Raw genomic sequence first — 22,380 nt, 5'->3', positions numbered from 1 at the left:
ATCCTAGTTTTGCTTTTGTTGATGATCATCTTATATCCTCCTTTCAAAACACTGTTCATTCCATTCAACTGCTCTTTCAAGTCCTTTGCTGTCTCTGATAGAATTACAATGTCATCGGCGAACCTCAAAGTTTTTATTTCTTCTCCGTGGATTTTAATACCTACTCCGAATTTTTCTTTTGTTTCCTTTACTGCTTGCTCAGTATACAGATTGAATAACATTGGGGAGAGGCTACAACCCTGTCGTACTCCATTACCAACCACTGCTTCTCTTTCATGTCCCTCGACTCTTATAACTGCCATCTGGTTTCTGTACAAATTGTAAATAGCCTTTCGCTCCCTGTGTTTTACCACTGCCACCTTTAGAATTTGAAAGAGTGTATTTTATGATGATTTGTGTGTGTCTATATGTAAAAACAAAGATTCCAAGACTTACCAAGCGGGAAAGTGCCGGTAGATAGGCATAATGAATAAAACACAAACACACACACAGAATTTGAGCTTTCGCAACCGGCGGCTGCTTCGTCAGGAAAGAGGGAAGTAAAAGGAAAGATGAAAGGATGTGGGTTTTAAGGGAGAGGGTAAGGAGTCATTCCAATCCCGGGAGCGGAAAGACTTACCTTAGGGGGAAAAAAGGATAGGTATATGCTCGCGCTCGCGCGCGCGCACACACACACACACACACACACACACACACACACACACACACACACACACACACATATCCATCCATACATACACAGACACAAGCAGACATATTTAAAGGCAAAGAGTATGGGCAGAGATATAAGTCAAGGCGGAAGTGTGGAGGCAAAGATGATGTTGAATGACAGGTGAGGTATGAGTGGCGGCAACTTGAAATTAGCGGAGATTGAGGCCTGGTGCATAACGAGAAGAGAGGATATATTGAAGGGCAAGTTCCCATCTCCGGAGTTCGGATAGGTTGGTGTTGGTGGGAAGTATCCAGATAACTCGAACGGTGTAACACTGCCAAGATGTGCTGGCTGTGCACCAAGGCATGTTTAGCCACAGGGTGATCCTCATTACCAACAAACACTGTCTGCCTGTGTCCATTCATGCGAATGGACAGTTTGTTGCTGGTCATTCCCACATAGAAAGCGTCACAGTGTAGGCAGGTCAGTTGGTAAATCACGTGGGTGCTTTCACACGTGGCTCTGCCTTTGATCGTGTACACCTTCCGGGTTACAGGACTGGAGTAGGTGGTGGTGGGAGGGTGCATAGGACAGGTTTTACACCGGGAGCGGTTGCAAGGGTAGGAGCCAGAGGGTAGGGAAGGTGCTTTGGGGATTTCATAGGGATGAACCAAGAGGTTACGAAGGTTAGGTGGACGGCGGAAAGACACTCTTGGTGGAGTAAGGAGGATTTCATGAAGGATGGATCTCATTTCGGGGCAGGATTTTAGGAAGTTGTATCCCTGCTGGAGAGCCACATTCAGAGTCTGATCCAGTCCCGGGAAGTATCCTGTCACAAGTGGGGCACTTTTGGGGTATTTCTGTGAGAGGTTCTGGGTTTGAGGGGATGAGGAAGTGGCTCTGGTTATCTGCTTCTGTACCAGGTCGGGAGGGTAGTTGCGGGATGCGAAAGCTGTTTTCAGGTTGTTGGTGTAATGGTCGAGGGATTCAGGACTGGAGCAGATTCGTTTGCCACGAAGGCCTAGGCTGTAGGGAAGGGACCGTTTGATATGGAATGGGTGGCAGCTGTCATAATGGAGGTACTGTTGCTTATTGGTGGGTTTGATGTGGACGGATGTGTGAAGCTGGCCATTGACATCCGTCCACATCAAACCCACCAACAAGCAACAGTACCTCCATTATGACAGCTGCCACCCATTCCATATCAAACGGCAGACAGTGTTTGTTGGTAATGAGGATCACCCTGTGGCTAAACATGCCTTGATGCACAGCCAGCATATCTTGGCAGTGTTACACCGTTCGAGTTATCTGGATACTTCCCACCAACACCAACCTATCCGAACTCCGGAGATGGGAACTTGCCCTTCAATATATCCTCCCTTCTCGTTATCCACCAGGCCTCAATCTCCGCTAATTTCAAGTTGCCGCCACTCATACCTCACCTGTCATTCAACATCATCTTTGCCTCCACACTTCCGCCTTGACTTATATCTCTGTCCATACTCTTTGCCTTTAAATATGTCTGCTTGTGTCTGTGTATGTATGGATGGATGTGTGTGTGTGTGTGTGTGTGTGTGTGTGTGTGTGTGTGTGTGTGTGTGTGTGTGTGTGTGTGTGTGTGCGTGTGTGTGTGTGCGTGTGCGTGCGAGCATATACCTATCCTTTTTTCTCCCTAAGGTAAGTCTTTCCGCTCCCGGGATTGGAATGACTCCTTACCCTCTCCCTTAAAACCCACATCCTTTCATTTTTCCCTCTCCTTCCCTCTTTCCTGACGAAGCAACTGCCAGTTGCGAAAGCTCGTAATTCTGTTTGTGTGTTTTGTTCATGTGCCTGTCTGCCGGCGCTTTCCCGCTTGGTAAGTCTTGGAATCTTTGTTTTTAATATATTTTTCCCATGTGGAAGTTTCTTTCCGTTTTATATATATAAAGATGAATGAGAAGACATGAATATTCCCTCTTTTTATCTGATAATTACTAATGAAAAGATGTTTCTGTTTAAGGTTTACTCCAACATCCATTTAATTGAATACATAAGCTCTCATTTATAAATATGTTTTTCAGGGTAGCCTATTTATAAAACCCTTATAACATTTCAGTTATTAGTGCTGCCATATCTTCATACAGATTATATTTGATGTACTTTTCGTTTCAATAGATCCATAGTGAGGAGATCCTCCAGAACTTAAAAAATCAGAAAAACAAGCATATGAATTAAATGTTTACAAAGAAAAAGAAATATGGTTATTACCTTCCACAGATCTCAAGCGATATGGTTCACAAGAATATGAAATAAGCAAAACGAAATATTAAGCCTATTTTTGTTCAAACATTAATAAATAGCACGTGACAAAAACATGTCACAGTTAAAAACACACATTTAGAATAGCAGGTGTGATTTCCTACATTATTAAGAATAAAAATGGATTTTATAAGTAGAACTTGTAGTATTTGTTTGTGGAATGGAAAAAAAAATTAATTCACATTACTCATGTCTACTTTCGTGTATGTGGACTGCGGAATTGTTTTCGTAGGACTTAGGTCTCTTTATGACAAAATACAGAAGCACCAATATAGATTGAGAAGCTGGAGTATCTATTACCAAACGTATAAACCAGGGGTCAGCAAGTAATTTTAGGTGGACTCTGGATACTTTAGAAAATTTTTATAGAGGCAAAAAAGAAAAAAAAAACTCAAATTCATTACTAAGTTTTATTTTTCTTTTTGCTCAGAAAATAATATGAAAGACAATAGATAGGTGTAACTGTATTCAAAAATCAATGGAAAAAATTACATTTGTAGTCTTGAGCCATGTTTTTAAAGTTAGGTTCATTCAGTGAGCAGTTCATGTGAAAAGTGTGTTTGAGGTGGGCAGCAATTAATTTTGACTGATATGGGTTCTTCAGAAATTCATTTTTGAAAATGAAGTTTCACAAACATTTGTGGTGCAGGTTGTAGTAGCCAGGTAAATGGCAAATTTTTTGCAATTCCCACATTTTTCTCAAACATGTTTACTCCAAATTTCTGTGGTAGATGCAGTTTTTTTGTATTTGCAAGGAAATGTCTTCCTGGAAATCTTTTATCTTCTTTTGGAGTAAAGGAGGAACATCTTTGCAGCCACATCAGTCCATGCTGCCATGATTTTAAGAATCGCAACAATCTCTCTCTCTCTCTCTCTCTCTCTCTCTCTCTCTCTCTCTCTCTCTCGGCAAAGTCTTGGAATCTTGCTGCAAATTCCTTCCTAAGATCTAACACACAATTTGAAAATTCTGCAATGTCTATTTCAGAATTATTTTTCTATTTGAGAATTGTTGGAAAGTGAATGAATTCTTGATGTGCAGGATCTTATTCAAAGACATTCAGCTTGCAACGGAAAAAACACACACAGTGTATTAGATCTCGTATTAATTTCCCATTTCTTTTCAGTTTGGTATTGAGAGCATTTAAATGTTTCAGAATATCTTTCAGGAAAGTCACAGATAGCATATTGCATTTATTTGCTAGGAACTCTAGATGCTTCCTTGCTCCTTCTGCATCCAAGGTGTCTGAGATAGAAGTTACTATTTCTCTTATTTGCCAAAAATGTTCACTTGTCCTTGACTTAGCCAACAAACATCATTCTGCTGCAGTGTCAGATGTCCCAAACTGCACTCAGATAGAAACTCTTTGAACTGTTAGTGCTGAAGAGCAGGATGAGTCCTAATGAAATTAATCAACCTGATCACGCGGTTTTTCTTTGCCTTTAGTCATTCGGCTCCCCATAGTTAAAAAAAGACACCACTTTATCATAATTAATGTTTGATTTTGTCATGAAGTCATCAAACTCTTGACTAAATCTTCTCCACAAGTCTTACCTTTAAACAGTAATAATGCCAGCAGTTCTTCCCTTACTTTCAATGTACAAAAATCACACAAAGTTGACATTTGTTCTTCATCAGCAATGCCACACTATTCATCAAGAGTATGGCATAGCAAGGCATGATCAGCAGGAGTTCACAAAAACCACTTCTGCTGTCAGCAGCTAAAATTTCGATTTTTCTCGTATTGCTTCTTGCCAGCAATGGAATATCTTGAATTGTGCTAATAACTTTCTCTCTCTCTCTCTCTCTCTCTCTCTCTCTCTCTCTCTCTCTCTCTCTCCAAAAAGTGCTGTGACCACTTGTAACACACTTTTTTTTCTATCTCTGACTGAAAATAGCTTCTGGTGTTTATTAAATGTCCAACACACATGCAACTATGCTTAGGCTGTTTTTTCTTGCTCACTGATAAGAGCAACGTACTAATGCTTGAAGTTTTTCTTGGCGAGCTTCATTACCCAAAGGAAATTTTTTATATAATTGTTGATAGATTGTTTCGTATTGTTTGTTTCAAATTGGCATTTTTAACAATAGCGACATTTTGTTGCATATGAAGCAAACTGGAACAGCTCCTGGCCTGTCAGGCAACGTAGGACAATATCATTTAGTCCACTCAGTCAAAAACTTCCTATTTTAACTATCAACTTTGCAGATTTTTAGGATCCATATTGATGTAAAAAATGTTCTAAGCCTCAGCACTAACAAAACAAATTAAGAACAGCTCCATATGAGATCGCAGCAACTCCTGACAAAGTGATGATAAAATATTTTTTAATAATATTCATTCTCTATAAAAATACCACCAGCTGGCTCAATGCAAATGCCAACTTACTGCACAGGAATTGCTTCCGTATCAAAACATATGTTGACGCACCACAAAGGAGCCGCTTCCACATTACAGATCAGTGCTGCTGTGTACATGCACCCAAAAGATAAAATTGTCATTTCACATCAAAGTTTCATAAACTGGCATTAAGCTTTCATAGAGTGATGAGCAGAAAAATTGTGTTAAAATGAATATGACTGCTGCTATTAAAACAAGTTTCATACTGCAATACGGACCTAGACGGTGCTGCAACAGTTGCCGACCGTGGACCTAAACAAATTGTGATATGGATTTTTGGGACTTTCTGTACAGGTGATTTTGATCCCTCTTTACTTAGCAATGAAGATTAAAACAGTTCCCTCAGAAAATAATAGACCGACTCACATTCATGACGATGACAGTTGAAATCTGCATTCAACGATACAGATTTAGGTTTTCCACAATTTCGCTCCAAGCAAATGCCCAGGTGGTTCCTTTGAAAATGCACGGCCAATTTCCTTCCCCATCCTTGAATCATTCTGAGCTTGTGCTCTGTCTCAGATGACCTCTGTGTCAATGGGACATTAAACACTAATCTTCAGAAAATAATTGTATTATTGTACAAAGAATGTTGTGCACATAAGCAAAAACAAGCTGCATTTGCGACTGACTGGTCCATGGCAGTATAAACTCTTCGTAACTGTAGGAAATATGTCTTAATTCGATTGGTTGAAATGGAGTTGAAAGCAAACCAGTTAAAGATTTTGTATAAGATGCTGTTGGTGTCTTTGGTTGACAAATTTTCATACACATTCCTGGTGTCATTGGAAAACAGCAAATTTGCACTCAAATTTCACAGCTACAGGCAGATCATTAGCATAAATCAGAAACAATGGAGGACTCGGGACAAAACTCTTGAGAGACTCCACAGCGAATAATTTCTGTTTGTGGTACTACAGTTACTCCCAACTTACATTCTACAACATCCAAAATTACTTATAGCTTTCACCATTTTTAAACACAAAATTGAAATGTCTTCTTTGAGCTTTAGTGGATATGGAACAAAAAAATGTGGCACCTAACAAACACTTGGCTTTTTCGTATGCTAAACTTTGTTTGCAACATTATTATTTCACAGCCTTTAAGTGAGATGCCTACTACCCAGCAGTCACATGAATGTTACTATGGTGTGCTTTAATAAAATTTCTGTAAAATGATTATTTAGAAATCCAAAATCTGGCATACCTGTAGTGCTTCTATGATCACATTAAAGTTTTATTTATGCTATAATAAACTGCATTTAGTGCTGGTGTATGGTAACTATGTCCTTTCCTCAACTCAGTCTGTGCTTGGAACATAAGCAACCTTTTTAAATAAAAAGTTTTTATCACTGCACAGAGTATTAACCTTGATAAATTACTATACAGCCCAAATCATGCATAATATAAGGCAACTGTATTGTACCTGAAACTTCCTGGCAGATTTAATCTGTGTGCCTGACCGAGGCTCGAACTTGGGACCTTTGCCTTTCGCAGGCAAGTGCTCTACCATCTGAGCTACCGAAGCACGGCTCACGCCCGGTCCTCACAGCTTTACTTCTGCCAGTATCTCGTCTCCTACCTCAGTCGGGCACATAGTTTTAATCTGCCAGGAAGTTTCATATCAGCGCACACTCCGCTGCAGAGTGAAATTCTCATGCTGGAAACATCCCCCCGGCTGTGGCTAAGCCATGTCTCCGCAGTATCCTTTCTTTCAGGAGTGCTAGTTCTGCAAGGTTCACAGGAGAGCTTCTGTAAAATATGGAAAGTAGGAGACGAGATACTAGCAGAAGTAAAGCTGTGAGGACCGGGCGTGAGTCGTGCTTCAGTAGCTCGGATGGTAGAGCACTTGCCCGCGAAAGGCAAAGGTCCCGAGTTCGAGTCTCGGTCAGGCACACAGTTTTAATCTGCCAGGAAGTTTCGTATCAGCGCACACTCCGCTGCAGAGTGAAATTCTCAAAATGTATTGTACCTATTTGAAACCTCGAGGTTTTAATATGAGGAGTAAAAGTAACTATGCACCATACAGTTGACGCATTGTGCAGGTGCTCGATTCCTCCCCCCCTGCCCCCCCCCCTTTTTTCTTACACACACACACACACACACACACACACACACACACACACACACACACACACACACACACACACACCGGGTGGGGGGGGGGGGGGGGGGGGGGAGGGGCAGGGCAGAGTGGAAACTTAATTCTTGAATACAACTGTAAGACTTAAGCTTTTGGATAATGCCCTTCCTCATAGCTAACTGATATGCATACAGATAGCTAAATTGTTGTGGCAATGCAACCTGTCTTTTCTGTGTTCCTTACCATTAATGGGTATATTCATATACTTTTTCTGTGGCAAGGGAAAGAGCCTTTGAAGAGGACGTCAATAACACATCATGTTCAGAACTTGATCAAATAGTAGCAAGATGACAGTGCCACTAACTACAATCCTGCCATTGGAAAAAATCACACAAACATCTATCCTATTGAGCGATATGTAAGCAGACACACAACTCGGTTATGCTTCCATGCTTCCTGTGTTTATTACTGTGAGTGTCACCTAGAGTGCTTGAAATGTCATCATTGAGAACTCTTACTTGGTATAAAGCGGTTGCTGTCAGACGATACAGTATGTTCAGTTTCATCTGGGCTTACTGCAGTGTATGACTGTGTTACAGAGTATTTCATGTCTTCAGGAGATGTCACAGTTACCTCGTTCTAATTTCCCAGTGGGTAATACATCTGGTGAGCATATAGATCATTATGTTTTTCCTGAATTATTGATCCAATGCTTTGCAAATGTTCTGTTACGAATGTGTGTAATTATCTGTGCAGAATGGGCAAGAAATCTGACATTTTGATAGCACATGAATGACCTTATGTCCATGAGACAACTTGCAAAGCAACAGTAGATCTGTAAAGAAAATTTTAATAATGATGAGTATTTAGACTTACATCAGTAAAATAGTGACCAGTTACACAATTCTTCTAAAAGCCTGCACCACACACATACGTCATTGTTCATCCATTTCTCTTGATGAGCATGGATTCCTGACTGACAAGAAGAAGTTCCCAGCAGTGGGATCAACTTTTTTAAACCATCTGGTTAAGGTCAAAGGTATCACACCCTGCAGCCTTTCATTCTGATGGGCGCTCGTTAGTGAGTAATTGATTTAAAAAAAGCTTCAGACTTTCATGTGATACTCTACAGCTTTAATAAGGTTAAAGTAGTCAACACATGCAAAGTAGTGTCATCAGGTGCTTTGAAATATTTTATTTTTAAATCTTTATCAAAATTACTTTGACCATTATTTTTATTCAATGAATTGGTTTAATTGTAATGTTTTTTATTTATATTCATTTATCAGGTCATTTTAATCATCATGTTAACTGTTTCATTTGCTGTCCTTTTTTTCTCATTATTCTTTTTCCACTGCAAATCTTTGTGCATGTGAATTTAATTATTTTTATCTATACATCATAATTGTTATTCTATCACCATTTTTTTTTTTTTTTTTTTGGTGTGTTTTCTCAGACTTCCAGTTTCGTGAATTTTTTACATAATCTATGTAAAGGCAAATGGTGATGGCTTCCACCCACACTCCTGTTCTTCAGAGTTTGGCAGTGTCACCATAACAAAAACCATATCCATGTTTTCCATTGCTTTATGCAATGCAAAAGTGTAGGTAGCTTCCAGAGCGAGTTTTTTGATCACTACAACAAGTAGAGTGGAGAATATGAACTTTATTCACACAGGTACACACACAAACCATATCTGACAAGGGGAGGCCACAACATTGGGATCATGGATTTACGTGAAATTTTGTACATCTTTAGTAGGCCATTGAAACAACATTCTGAACAAGTAGTAAGGTGCACTACTCCCGCAATTCCAAGAAAATAGCAAGAGAAGTTTTACTCATCTGCTAAGTAACTGATGTCTCTCTGGACAGGTGCCAGACGTTAGAGTTCATGGTGGTCAGGTGGTTAGCATTCGTGTATGAGACAATAGTTCAATTCCAACTCAAACCTTCATTTTCATAGTACAAGTGCAAATTTTTAGATATTCAAAAAAATTGCTCCTGCACTATTTGTTCTTGCTACATTAGCAAAGCCTCACTGCTATGCAGGTTAACTGTCAAATGGGGCCTGCCTCTGTGCCTACAGCTCAAAGTATCAAGGTGCAAATTAGTTCCGGGTACCTTACCAGATTCCATATATGACTTTGCAAATCATGACTGGCAAATGTTTTCAGAAAAAATCTATGCATTTCTTCATTTACTTGTCAATAATTATATATACATGTTTGTTCTAATAATTGAATTTAATTAAAAATGGTAAGTGGTGTAATATCATGAAATTTGCTGAAACTTCATGTAAATATAAGTGATTTTTTAAATTATATTACCTCTCAGAAGTCACATAAATTAAATAATAAGAACAGTGGTGGAACAAAAAATACAGTTGGAAAAGCTAAGTTTGGAGGGGACTCAAACCGTCGTCTCGTACACATTCGTTTTACGAAACAGTAGCAACTGGACACCATAAACTCTACTGTCAAAGCACCCACGCCAGATACATCCGTTACATAATAGATGCCTAAAACTGCTCTTGCAATTTTCTCAGACTTGCCAGAGTAGTGCACCTTACTACTTGCAGATTATGTTGTTTTAATGGCCTACTAAAAGTGTACAAAGTTTAAAGTAAATCTGTGATCAGAACATTGTGGCCTTCACTTGTGAGTTAAATGATTATTTACATGTGCTGCAGTGTGGCAGACATTTGCAGCACTACTTCTTCTGATAGCAGAGCAGGCATTTGTGGTGTTTGCCATATTTTTTTATCACAGCTCTTATCTCTGAGGAAGGGCGTTATCTGAAATATTAGCAACTTTGATTCTTATGTGCGTATAGATCATTTAATGTGTCCCAGCTATATCTTTATTTCTTCAATTAAATGTTTAAACATAAGTGTTACACAAAATACACTTTCTGACACTCATTATGTTCATGATAATTTCCAACTGCTTGAAACAAATTTATCAATCTCCACTTGTATATCTGTTTCTTGGTCACATTAATGTAGATTTTTAAAACAGGAAGTATGGATTGTGGTTGCTACAAAATGTTAAAGATTTGTTTTGTCCACAGTTTTTATTCTGGAACAAGACGTCCGGACAGAGTGCACCTAAACAGGGCAGGGCTTCAGAAAATTCACAGTTTTCTTCTGCAGAAGCAGCTATTGAATGACTAGACTGGTGACTGGGGCAGCATTTATGATTGCATTTCTGCCTATGACTCATCTACACTTTGTGCACTGAACAGTGGCAGTAAACTGATGCAGTTGACGAGCTGTGTCCTGCCATCACTTTTATTCCACTCTGGACTCTTGCATTAATTTTAATTTCGTTTTTAGTATTGCTCCACCTGGAGAGGTTAAAGTTACAACTGTTTACACATTGTCATCTGTATTGAATAAATGTTTTGTTTGTTGAACAGGAGTTACGACTGACTGAAGTAGTTTCAGTGCCCATTATGATGTTGTTCCAAGTGAAAATTTCTTCTTACAATGCTCAGCAGTCTTTGTGCATGTGAAAATATTTTGCTTAAATGATTTAAGCATACAGTTTTCAAAACTGTCAAGTGGTTAGCTTTTTTAAGCTACTGCTCTGTAATCATGAGATGTAAAATAAATACAATGTATTAACAACTTGTTTGTAAATTGATACCAGTTTTATGACAGACTTTTTAAGAAAAAAGGCTTTTGTTTCAATTTTGTATTTTGTTTCTTCAGAAAATAAAATTTTTCCACTTCAGAAGAATCATATACCATATACCAAATATCCAACAGAGGTGTGTCTGGTATGTGAAAAGAAGTAAAGAAAGTGTTCATTTAACTGTGCTACAATAGAGTTACAAAGTTACGAAATATAATATTATTAGGGAAACAGTAGTTTCAAAAATCTCTGCATAGATATTATTCAGTGCAGTAAAAGGAATTCCCCAACATAAAGTTGTTTGATTCACTCTTAAACTCCACTAAATTAATCCTTGTGAGAAGTTAATATGTTCTGGTAAATTCTTGAATATGTAATATCCATCCGAAATCAAATAATGGGAACACCACGTAAGAGGCTTGAGCTGCCAGAGGTGGCAGTCTTTGCATGAGGTGTGCTTGCTTGTGTGTACAAGTGGTGTGCATTTCTCTTTCTCTTTTACTGATGAAGGCTGTGGCCAAAAGCTTTGTGTAAGTCTCTCTTAATTGCACCTGTCTGCAACTTAACATGTCTTCTTTACAGTAAGTAGCAAGCTATCTTTTCCTACATTGTTAAGTATCCATCCATTTATTTGTCTCCTTTGTGCACTAATCTTAAACCCTTTGAAGTTGTTTTGAGCATCAACTCTACAATGATTTGACACAATTGTCCATTTTTAATTTCAGCGATCAAATAATTAAAGCTTGGGTAGTCAAACGCAAAATTATAACATGACATGCATCAGAGTATAGCACAGTTTTAATGTTTTCCTTTAATTTCAAACAAATTCTTGTAGAATATAGGTAAGTCTTCATTACTGGTGCACCTATCATAAGTGAGTGAGTGTACAACTGGAATTGTCATGGTATTACATTTTACCTGGACAAATCATGGAATTCCATGTTTTTGACCTAGCATTGCAATTTAATTTTATTGAGTTTCATAAATGACAAATATTAAAGACTTAATATGAAATATTATATTAATTATGTGAGTATTATCCCGTATAAATTATCAGCGTTTGAAGACCGTGGCTAAGCTACCTACAGCTTATTGGTTAGTATGTCTTAGCCGAGAGGGGGTGGGGGGGGGGGGGGGAGTCGTTATTGTGATGTTAGATGCCCCTCTCCATTAATTTTTTTGGGAGCTCTTATGACAGTCTTGGGCATGGCTGTTAACAGCAACTGTGAGTATGCTTCAATTAATAAAGTAAAGGGCCAAATAGTTGCAGAAGTTTATTTATTTAAACTTCACATAGGTTTCAATACTGCTATGAGTATCTTCTTCAGAAGTATGTGATTTTACTTGCTTACATTACATTACATGTTTTAATTAGTGTAGCCAAGTAACATGGATATTCCATCCAGGATTATCCATCATTTGAATAGGGGCACTGTATTTCAGCTGGTGCTTACTAATGAAATGCATGACTCAGTGAGGGATTTAAGTATTTTTGTATTCATTTACAAATAAATAGTACTGTTGTTGTTGTTGTGGTCTTCAGTCCAGAGACTGGTTTGTTGCAGATCTACATGCTACTCTATCCTGTGCAAGCTTCTTCATCTCCTAGTACCTACTGCAACCTACATCCTTCTGAATCTGTTTAGTGTATTAATCTCTTGGTCTCCCTCTACGATTTTTACCCTACATGCTGCCCTCCAATACTAAACAGGTGATCCCTTCTTCTAGTCAAATTGTGCCACAAATTTCTCATCCCCCCAATTCTCTTCAGTACCTCCTCATTAGTTTTGTTGATGTTCATTTTATATCCTCCTTTCAAGACACTGTCCATTCCGTTCAGCTGCTCTTCCAGATCCTTTTCTGTCTCTGACAGAATTACAATATCATCGGCAAACCTCAAAGTTTTTTATTTTTTCTCCTTGGATTTTAATTCCTATTCTGAATTTTTCGTTTGTTTCCTTTACTCAGATTTTATAACATTGGGAATAGGCTACAACCCTGTCTCACTTCCTTCCCTATCACTGCTTCCCTTTCATTCCCCTTGACTCTTTTTATCAAGATTAAGAGGACTGGATTGAAACTGTGCCTGGTGAATCTGTTTTAGCTTACTGCAGTCACTGCTTTGCTCAAATATTTTTCAGCACTGTGGATTGTCAAGTGCTTTTCAGCCACATGAAGGAGAAAGAGCATACAGCATGCTTTAAATAAGAGAACAGCATGTCAATTCGAAGTGTTTTTTTAGCAAAAAAAGTTATCTTCTACCCAGTCACCTACTACTTCTAGCCATTCACTTCAGCACAATGTGCTTCAGAATCAACAGTACCTTAATTACTGTAAACAGCGAGCCATTGATGCAGCCTTGAAAAATTTGAATTAAAAGAAGACTTAGTGACTGTTGAAACAGTAATGACACACAACTCACTTTGGGAAGATGAAAATGTTGTTGCTGTAATCTCAAGAATGTAAAAACTGCACTGCCACTAACAAGATACAACTTAAGCAAGATATGATACAGTATGTTCAAAATTGCACCCTACTTTAATCAACAGTTGCTTGCATTACTGAAGAAAGCCAGTTATATTGTTCTTGGTTTTCATGATCACTGAATAAAGTTGTTGGATACACACAAGTGGATATAAGTACAAGATTTTAGAATGAAGATAAAAAAGAGGCAATGACAAGATACAGTACTTCCTCTTTTCTGGGTCACTCCATAGCTACTGAGCTAATGTTATTCATTGACATTAATGATTACAGGTACTTGGGTGGTTCCTCTTGTCACCCAAAGTAGGTGGCCCAGTAAATCAGGTGCCACTGTCTCTTTTAAGCCTTTTCAGCAACACAAGGTGCAGAAATTGTTTGTGCTTCAAGGTAATAGCCTTTTTTTTTTTTTTTTTTTTTTCTGGCGCATTTCACACGTATTGATAAGTGTCTTATGCTCATGGCCCTAATGAAAAATAAACAACCACCTCCTCTTAATTTTTCCAGTCTAAAGTGTCCACAGATAAAATGTGTGTACTGTGCCAAATCATCTATGGCATGCTGTAGTATGCACAATTTACAGTCCACTTAGGATTTGTTCTCTGATACAGTACTCTTTCATGCACCAAAAATATTTTCAGATTTTCTCCTTTTCACCAACAACAGACATTTGTCAATGCATTGTTCACGACATGTTTTTCAGCATTCTATGGGCTGGCCCTTCATGCGCCACGCCTTTCATAAGTAGTATCCTGTTCTCTGGCTTCAGTAGTTGAGCTCCTTGTTCTTTTTAAGTGGGTAAGACTTGGAGCAGGAGAGGCACCACGGGACATTTTAATTTCCACTTTCTACACTTTTACAAATAAATTCATAAAACTTTGTCGGCATGACCAGGAAGATTCAGGATTCTCACTCACAGCAGTGGAAGTTAAAAAATATAGCAAAATAATTTTCTTTTGCATGTGAAATTTCATGATTTTTTCACGTACTATTGGCTGCGTTTGTTGCTAAAGGCACACTTTTCTTCATAAGTAAGAGAGATTCTTTGATGAATTGTGCACAACATACAAACCATACTTACAGGTGTGCGAAACTAAGGAATTTATTTAATTTATGAAAAAATGAATGAGCTGTTACATTTTAAACTTCATATCTAGAAAAAATTCAATTTTTATAGTTAATTATCTCAATTTTGCTACAGTTTGTAATAGATTTGGAAAATTCAAGATTTTGCATTAAGGAGTTTTTGTTTACCAAATTTTAAAGTAATAAGATATTTATTTTGGGTGTTACATTACCTAAGTAGTGAGATTGGTGTTTTGTGGAAACAGCCATTAAAGTTTCTACTTCTATTTGACATTCTTTTACAACTGTCCAGCACCATAAGCAGGTTCTTTTTCATTTTCTAAATCAGTTTTCTTCCTTTTCACATTCCTATGATGCACTCTTCTTGATTTTTATTATCTCCAAAAATGATTTGTTTGTTTCCACTACATGCTCTCAGTCTATTGCATACAAAGCTTTGCTGCAGTTCTCTGTGCTTGATTCCCATTTTCTGCAAAACATATTTCATACTTTGCAGACCATCATTAAAACATGAAACTGCATCATAAACACCAATTAGCAATTGCATTTCTTCCCACAAAAATTGTTTTTGGCAATCTTTCCCATACACATAGGTTAAAACTTATTTGTGTTTTGGGTGCCACCATGGAGACATTTCTTCAGTGAATTTTCATTTGCAAGGTCCCTGTATATAGGTTTGGTGGCTTCCATTACAGCAGTTGGTAGAGAATTCTTGTGATGATATTCTTCACCACCAGCAGTTGACATTTGGTAGCCACACCATGACTGCTTCTTTTGGGCATAAGTTGTGGATAGGGTTATTGTCTGTGGATATTTTGTGGAAGTATAGGGCCCAAACTGCTAGCTTCATATTTTCAAGTCCCCTGTGTTACCTATTATTGCCAAGCCATAATATGTCTGTAGCTTGTCAGTTTCTGCATCTGTCAGTCGCCCTCTCCCTTTTATTCCCTTCCCATCAGATAATTTTTTTCCTGACAAATCTTGTCTCAGGCTTCTAAGTCTAGTGCCGAGTCTTTTCTGTACATGTCCCACACAATCTAACTTCTGCACAGTAGTCTCAGCTCCATATGGAGCACATTTTTTAACCTCAAGGAGAGCTTTACTATCAGCATCGCCAAGATACTTCATGTATCGCAGGCCATGGAAGGCAACAGACCTGATAAACAAGCTGACAACTCCCTGCACTTCCATACCTCCACTTGAGCCTTTATAGTTCATATTACATTCATGAGCGGGAATCCCTTTCACACATCTGTGACAAAATGTGCTTAACATTTCAACATCTAGTACATTGCCAGTGTCAACAGATGTTGTAATAACACCATTCAATGAAGTGTGCCCTCTTTTTTGCCAGTTACTATCAAAAGTGGCCACTATGTCCCTTTCACCATCATATTCGATAATTGATTCTTCTTCAGCACTTTTCATTGATGATTCTGCAACTTCTTGTACAGCCCAAAGTAGTAAGCCATAATATCTCTCATATTTTGCTGGATGAGGTGGAAGATTCATCACTGCACAGTGTTCTTGCTTCTTTTGTCCCCTACCTATACAGTGCATGCCATATGCTACCCTCAAATTCACATCATAACCTTTGTTTATGGTTTTAGATGTTGTACAAAATTGGTTCAAATAGCTCTGAGCACTATGGTACTTAACATCTATGGTCATCAGTCCCCTGATGTTGTGCAAGACACACCAGTGTTGCATTTGCTGCATATCACAGATAAGTTCGTAGCAAGGCCTTGCCTGGCACTCTGATCTTCCACCACAGAAACACACTGCACACCAAAGCAATGCTTCCACATAACTTGTCCAATATTAACTGTGACAGTATGTTAACATCAACAATAATATTACATGAACTGTCAGATTCACAACCTCCATTTTCATTAGCACCAAAAACAAGTTTCCTTCTTGAAGCACACAATGGTGGTTTGTTTACCGGCTCTGAGAGGTTGCAGTCCTGAGCCACTGCTGTAACATTTGTTGTAGCATCTTTTACCTTGTATCTGTTGCCCTGGTGACGTTTACTGTTGAAGCAACAAATTCTAGACATCTTGTAGGAAAATATGCCACAAACAAACACAAAATAACACAGCCAAATTAAAATCATTTCAAAATTCACAACACCACACTGCAAGCCTTTCAAAATAAATAACAAACAGAATTAGCGATCAAAACAATGCACATAGATAGCAGCAGAGAAAGTACCAATATCAATAGTCCTTTGTTTCTTGTATGACAATCTCTGGTGCAAATATACACATTCGTATTCTACAGAACGAAATACACTTACGTATGACAGAAGAATGCTGTGAAAAGGTGTGTGGCGCTGCATTTTGGTGCACTTAAGACCAAATAACGTGCCTTATAATCTCTCAAATATAAAATATGTTTTATACATCGAACTATTCAGGAAGATTTGTGCTACAAAATAGGCATATTTTTGAATTTTTTTTAAATTTATTTTTTTCTTCCTACCTTCCCTTAAAACCAGTGGCAAGTGCAATAAAGCGTAGGGGACTAAATTATTTTCCACCGGCTTGTACTAACACTTCGAAATCAAATTATTGGAGGGCTTAAGTCTTCATGTTACTTGCCTCCCATGTAGCATTTACTTATTAACATCAACAAGAAGGCCCAGTGGCTGGTAACTACTACATATTTTCTCCCAGCTAAATAGTAGTGGAATTTCATAAATCCAAATAATATAGCTTGTGTTTCCCTCTCTATTACTGAATGCTTTTGTTAACTGCTTGTCACCATTTTATTTCTGAAAGTGATCCTCTTAATGTTGTTCTGCTCCTCAGCTTCTTCAGTTTGATACAGATGCACTGCCATGCCATAATCAGATCTGTGTTGGTTAATGTTGTGTTAATTGGTTGAAATGCTCCCTTACAGTGTTCTGTCCATGACTGCATGCTATTGTTCTTAAGCAGATTGAGCAAAGACTTATCGTTTAGTATTTGTTTATCTATAAAATGGCGGCAGACTCTGCACAGCCCATAAAATCTCCCAAGTTGCCTCTTGCAGCTACACATCAGGAGTTCACATATTGCCCACAATTTTTCCTCGGCCACCTTAATACCTTCTTGCATGGTTACATAGTTAAGTGCCACGAGAATTTTGTTTCCTGCCAACCAAACTCTGATTTTCTCAAGTTCATTTTAGCTTCAGCAGCTTCAAACTTCTGGAAAAACTTCCTTTAAAGTCACCAAATACGCTTTTCAGTAGATCATGTCAGAAAACTCTGTCCAACATCTGAATAAAGGTGATGTGACCACTTTTAGCTCAAAGGGAAACATTAGAAACTAATAGCACGACTCTTCATAAAGGGATGTGGTTATCTGCTAGCATTCTGGATCTGACAATACCTGTTGATATCGGGAAGTCAGGTCCAAACCTGTAAATACTTCAGCACCATTCAAGTTCTGTAACAATTCTTGAACGTTATATGGTATATCTCTCTCTCTCTCTCTCTCTCTCTCTCTCTCTCTCTCTCTCTCTCTCTCTCTCTCTCTCTCTCTCTCTCTCTCTCTCTCTCCCCGTCTTGTTTGAATATTTTGTTCACTTTGCTAAGATCTATTATGATGTGCACATCTCGCCCGTTCTTATGTACAATGAACAGTGGACTGAGTATGGGCTATGACCATGTTCTATGATCCCTAAAACTACATCTTTCGAAATTCCCTTTTAGCTGCTGCATTTTTTGCTTGTGGAATCAGATACATAGGGTTGAAATATGGTCCATGTGGCTTTATTTTTGTTTTGTAAGGCGGTCCTTCTATCACTCATGGCTTCCGTGAAAAAAATGTGTTTGTCATTTAGCAATATGTTAGTATAAGTTTCATTGCTGCCCCTTCTATCAATTCTCTTATGGCTGCTACCATCGTTTTTATATCCTCTTCCACCAGTTGAGCTGCTTCTTCTTCCTGTGATCAATAAGCTATTCTGTCTTCGTTAGCATTTAATTCATTCTGCTTTTCCACTTCTCCTTCTGCCATTGCATAATAGATACGTGTAAACACACTTTCATTACTGCCGGCTGTATTGCCTGTCAGCTGTGCCATTCTTTATCTGTCTCCACGTCACACTCTCATTTCATTTTTTGGTAATCTATGTCTTCCTTATTTACTGTTAACCAGACTGATCTCATTATCAACTCTGCTTTGAAGTTAGCTACTACTACTACAGCATCCATTCTAAACAGTGCCTTTTCAGTCTTCACTTCCAACAACACTTGACACTTTATAGGCTCTGCGTAGTCTCCAATAGCTCATTTTACCTTATAACTGAATATCTCCTGATCCATATTAAACAGTTCTTCATATAAATTTTTAATGACAGCTCAGATTTGAGTCTCAAAGTCCACCATCACGTTAATTTTCTTTGACATATTTTTGCAGTTATAATCAGAGTCACAACCATACATTATCCTTGCCTCCTTCTTCGTCTATCAGCTCTTGTTGTTCTCCACTCAAAAAATCTGTCTGTATAATGTATATCCTCTGTGTGGTTTAATTACATTTGCTGTACATCATTAGTTTCAGTGCTGGTCTCAAACTGAACTAATTCGAGTTCATGCGATGTTTATTGCTTGGCTTATGTTCACATCCCACTTGCTGCCGCCCTTTGGAATCCCTCAAATGAAAGCGTGCTCCTTCATCAGTGCCTGTGACATTTCACGGCAGTCCAAACATATAGGGATGTCCTAGTGCGCCCTCTTCATCCTGTCTTCCTCCACAGTCGAGACTGTAATTGGATGAGCTGTAATTATATCACTTGTGTTTCTGATAGCAATCACGTCCTCCTTTGTTTCTGCATTGGCTGTTTTGTCTCGAATCCAGTGGTTTATCCTCTCTTTCAATTTGTGCAAATATTTGTCATGCCTGATCTACAGTTTCAATTATGGTGCCAATCGAGCAACTACAAACTTCGTGCAGCAGCTGTTGAACCAACCAGAGTGCAGTATTGCATTCATCATAAGGAACTTCAAAATATTGTTTTCTCTCTAATGCTTTTTCCAAAAAATTCAGAATAGGTTTCTGTCATATCTCCAGTTATCAGATGATACCAAATTGAATTCAGAATCTTGTCTTGCTTGGTCTTAGCACAGTAGTTTGCAAGAAACATCGTTTCTATCTCCATATATGGCAAACTTTCTTTTTATAGCCATGTCCCCCAATTTTAAGCCTCATCATCCATCTGATTTACAACATAAAAACAGAAATTGTGTATGAATGCAATGGGATAAAGTGCGCCACTTCAATTAAGCTTACTGAATTTACCAGCTATTCACAAATTCCACTTGTGGGTCTTCTTTTACTCTGATTTTGGTGTAACTTGCAACACAACTTACTTAATCACTTAGCTCTTCCTCAATCATCTGCTCAACACAGCTGTCAGTGTTCCATTATACAGTACCTCCTCAACCATTAAGCCTAGCATATTTACTCTTTTTTCCATGTCTCCTACCCTTATAACCACTTCTTTCTACTTTTTGAATACACTTCCATCTCTTCTAACCTTTGCACTTGCTTTTTTGTTTTGTTTTGTCTTAATTAAGCGTGTGAAGGAGGCACACATCCCAGTGACCCTGTGATGATCATCATGCTCTTACCACATGCACCATCCTGCAGAGATATCCAGTCCCATAGCTTCACAACTTCAACCGTGCTCTCAATGGAGTTCAGTGTTCGACTGCACAGAGGCATTATCTTGGATACCGGATGCTGTGGAAGATAAATATATCCACATCTTTATCTACATCCAGCAAACCAATTTGCAGTGCTTTACAAAAGGTACACCTCAGTTTATCAGGTATTAGGGATTTTTTCTTGTTCCATTCACATATGGAGCACATGAAGAATGACTGTTTGCATCTCTCCGAACATGCTGTAATTAATCTAATCTTAACTATATCATCCCCATGGGAGTAATACCTAGTCTTCATTTGAAGCCAGTTCTTGAAACTTAGTAGTTAGTCTTTCTCATGGTAGTTTATGTTGTTCTTATAAGAATCTGCCAGTTCTGTTTCTTAGCATCTCTGTGACCTAACAGGTCACACAAACCTGTGACTATTTGTGCTGCTCTTCTCTGCAAACTTTACTATCCCCTCTTTAGTTGTATTTGGTATGGGCCTCACACACTTGAGCAATATTCTGGGGTGGGTCACGTGGATTCTGCCTCATGCTTTACACATGACTGAGAGTTTCTCCTTACGGGTACACCTTAGTGTGTTTCAAGACATAAGGTAGGTCATTTTCCCCCTCAAAATCAAATAAAGTGCTGACTCTATGCCAAACATGAGATGTGAAAATTAGTACTGAGAGTATGGAAGGATTTTGAAATTTAATTTTTATATGGTAAATAAAACACCAATATCCCCATATTGTCTTTATATAATGTTTAACATGTAAAAACATTATCATTAAATTTTGTTTTCAGAGTTTGCTTTCTGCATTCACAGTAAATGTTTTGGAGTTCTTGTGCACAATGTAAAAAAAAATGGGTTTGTTCCACCTCAACCATGATTAAACCATGAAAATTGTGCATGAACTTGTCCATCCTTTCTCCTGTATTGTTCTCTGCCCTCAATGTTGAAACCTTCTTTCTAGCTTCTTCAAATGAAGCACTATTTGACTTCATAGTAGGACATTTGGGGAGAAAACTGTTATCAGTTGTAACATGATCAAGCAATGACTTATTTCTGACCAAAATGAAGTCATATACGCTTTTCCCTGTAATTAAAAAAGAGTAAGTCAGGTAACAAAATTGTGATGTAAACAGAAAAGTAAAGAAACGACTTTTTTGCTTCCTTGTTTAACTTACCATACAATGGACTGCAAAGTTCTTTCTTTGACGGGATGTAACATTTTCCGTGAGCCGATTTTCAACTATTTTTACTTTAGGTTCTGGATCAACATAATAGTCAGTGACAAGACAGAAATGCCATCAGGCAAATACCATAAATGCAGGCTTACCTTTTGTAAAGTTGCATTTGAGATGGTTTTCTGAGTTTTTCGTAGGACTTCATTGATTTTTAAAAGCACAAATCTTGGGAGGGTGCTTTTACTGTCAAATTACATTGGAGTCATGGCTTTACGTAGCATGTCTCAGTGAACAGGCAGAGTCTAACAATGATGCCTTACCCTTGCACGTAATTTTGAACAGAGCGCAAATTAGCAATATTTTAGGGAATGAATAGCTCTCACCATCCAAGTTTGGTGTATGGCACCTGGAGGTCGAATCTTAAATTTTTTTGTGTGCATCTTCACCTAAAAATATCGCAGAAAGCTCTGCCATCTCTCAGTAGTCATCTCACATTATTTCTTTGGTCAGTTCTGTTTGGTGAAACTCAAGCAGATTGTCCATTTTGGAAACAGTCAGGTTCATTGTGAGCTTTTCTTTATAGCATTGACTTTTATTTAGAAAGACACTTTTGCAGTTATATTGGAACTTTTTGAAGGGTGGAATTTCAGGATTTGTTATCACCTGACTGACTCGCACTTTTCAACACCAATTCATACACATGCTGGTGGCAAGCAAAAATGAGCAGATTTCCATGAAGTTTTTGCTCGAAAAGCATTGGGGCGCCATTGCTATGACCTGTAATTGAAGTTGTAGTACCACAACAAATTAATCACACTTTATCTTTGAGTTTACAGTCTACAGTTGCATTCCAAACAGCCTTCACATAATGAAGAACTTTTCAACTTTGGAACAACAGTAAGTTGTTCCTT

At 38.2% G+C, this 22,380-nt stretch overlaps 1 protein-coding gene across 1 annotated transcript in view; it reads left to right on the top strand.

Annotated features, from left to right (window-relative positions):
* Positions 1-11,278, top strand: part of LOC126292199 (uncharacterized) — a 154,350-nt gene extending 143,072 nt beyond the window's left edge. The window contains exon 7 of the mRNA XM_049986052.1: positions 10,503-11,278. Within this exon, the coding sequence (XP_049842009.1) occupies positions 10,503-10,605 (103 nt within the window). The 3' untranslated portion in view covers positions 10,606-11,278. The remainder of the gene's footprint in view (positions 1-10,502) is intronic.
* Positions 11,279-22,380: the final 11,102 nt, after the last annotated feature.

The sequence above is a fragment of the Schistocerca gregaria genome, chromosome 9, assembly GCF_023897955.1.
Source record: "Schistocerca gregaria isolate iqSchGreg1 chromosome 9, iqSchGreg1.2, whole genome shotgun sequence".
Classification (NCBI taxonomy): domain Eukaryota; kingdom Metazoa; phylum Arthropoda; class Insecta; order Orthoptera; family Acrididae; genus Schistocerca; species Schistocerca gregaria.
Note: the sequence above shows the minus strand (reverse complement) of the source record. Positions and strands in the feature narration are given on the sequence as shown.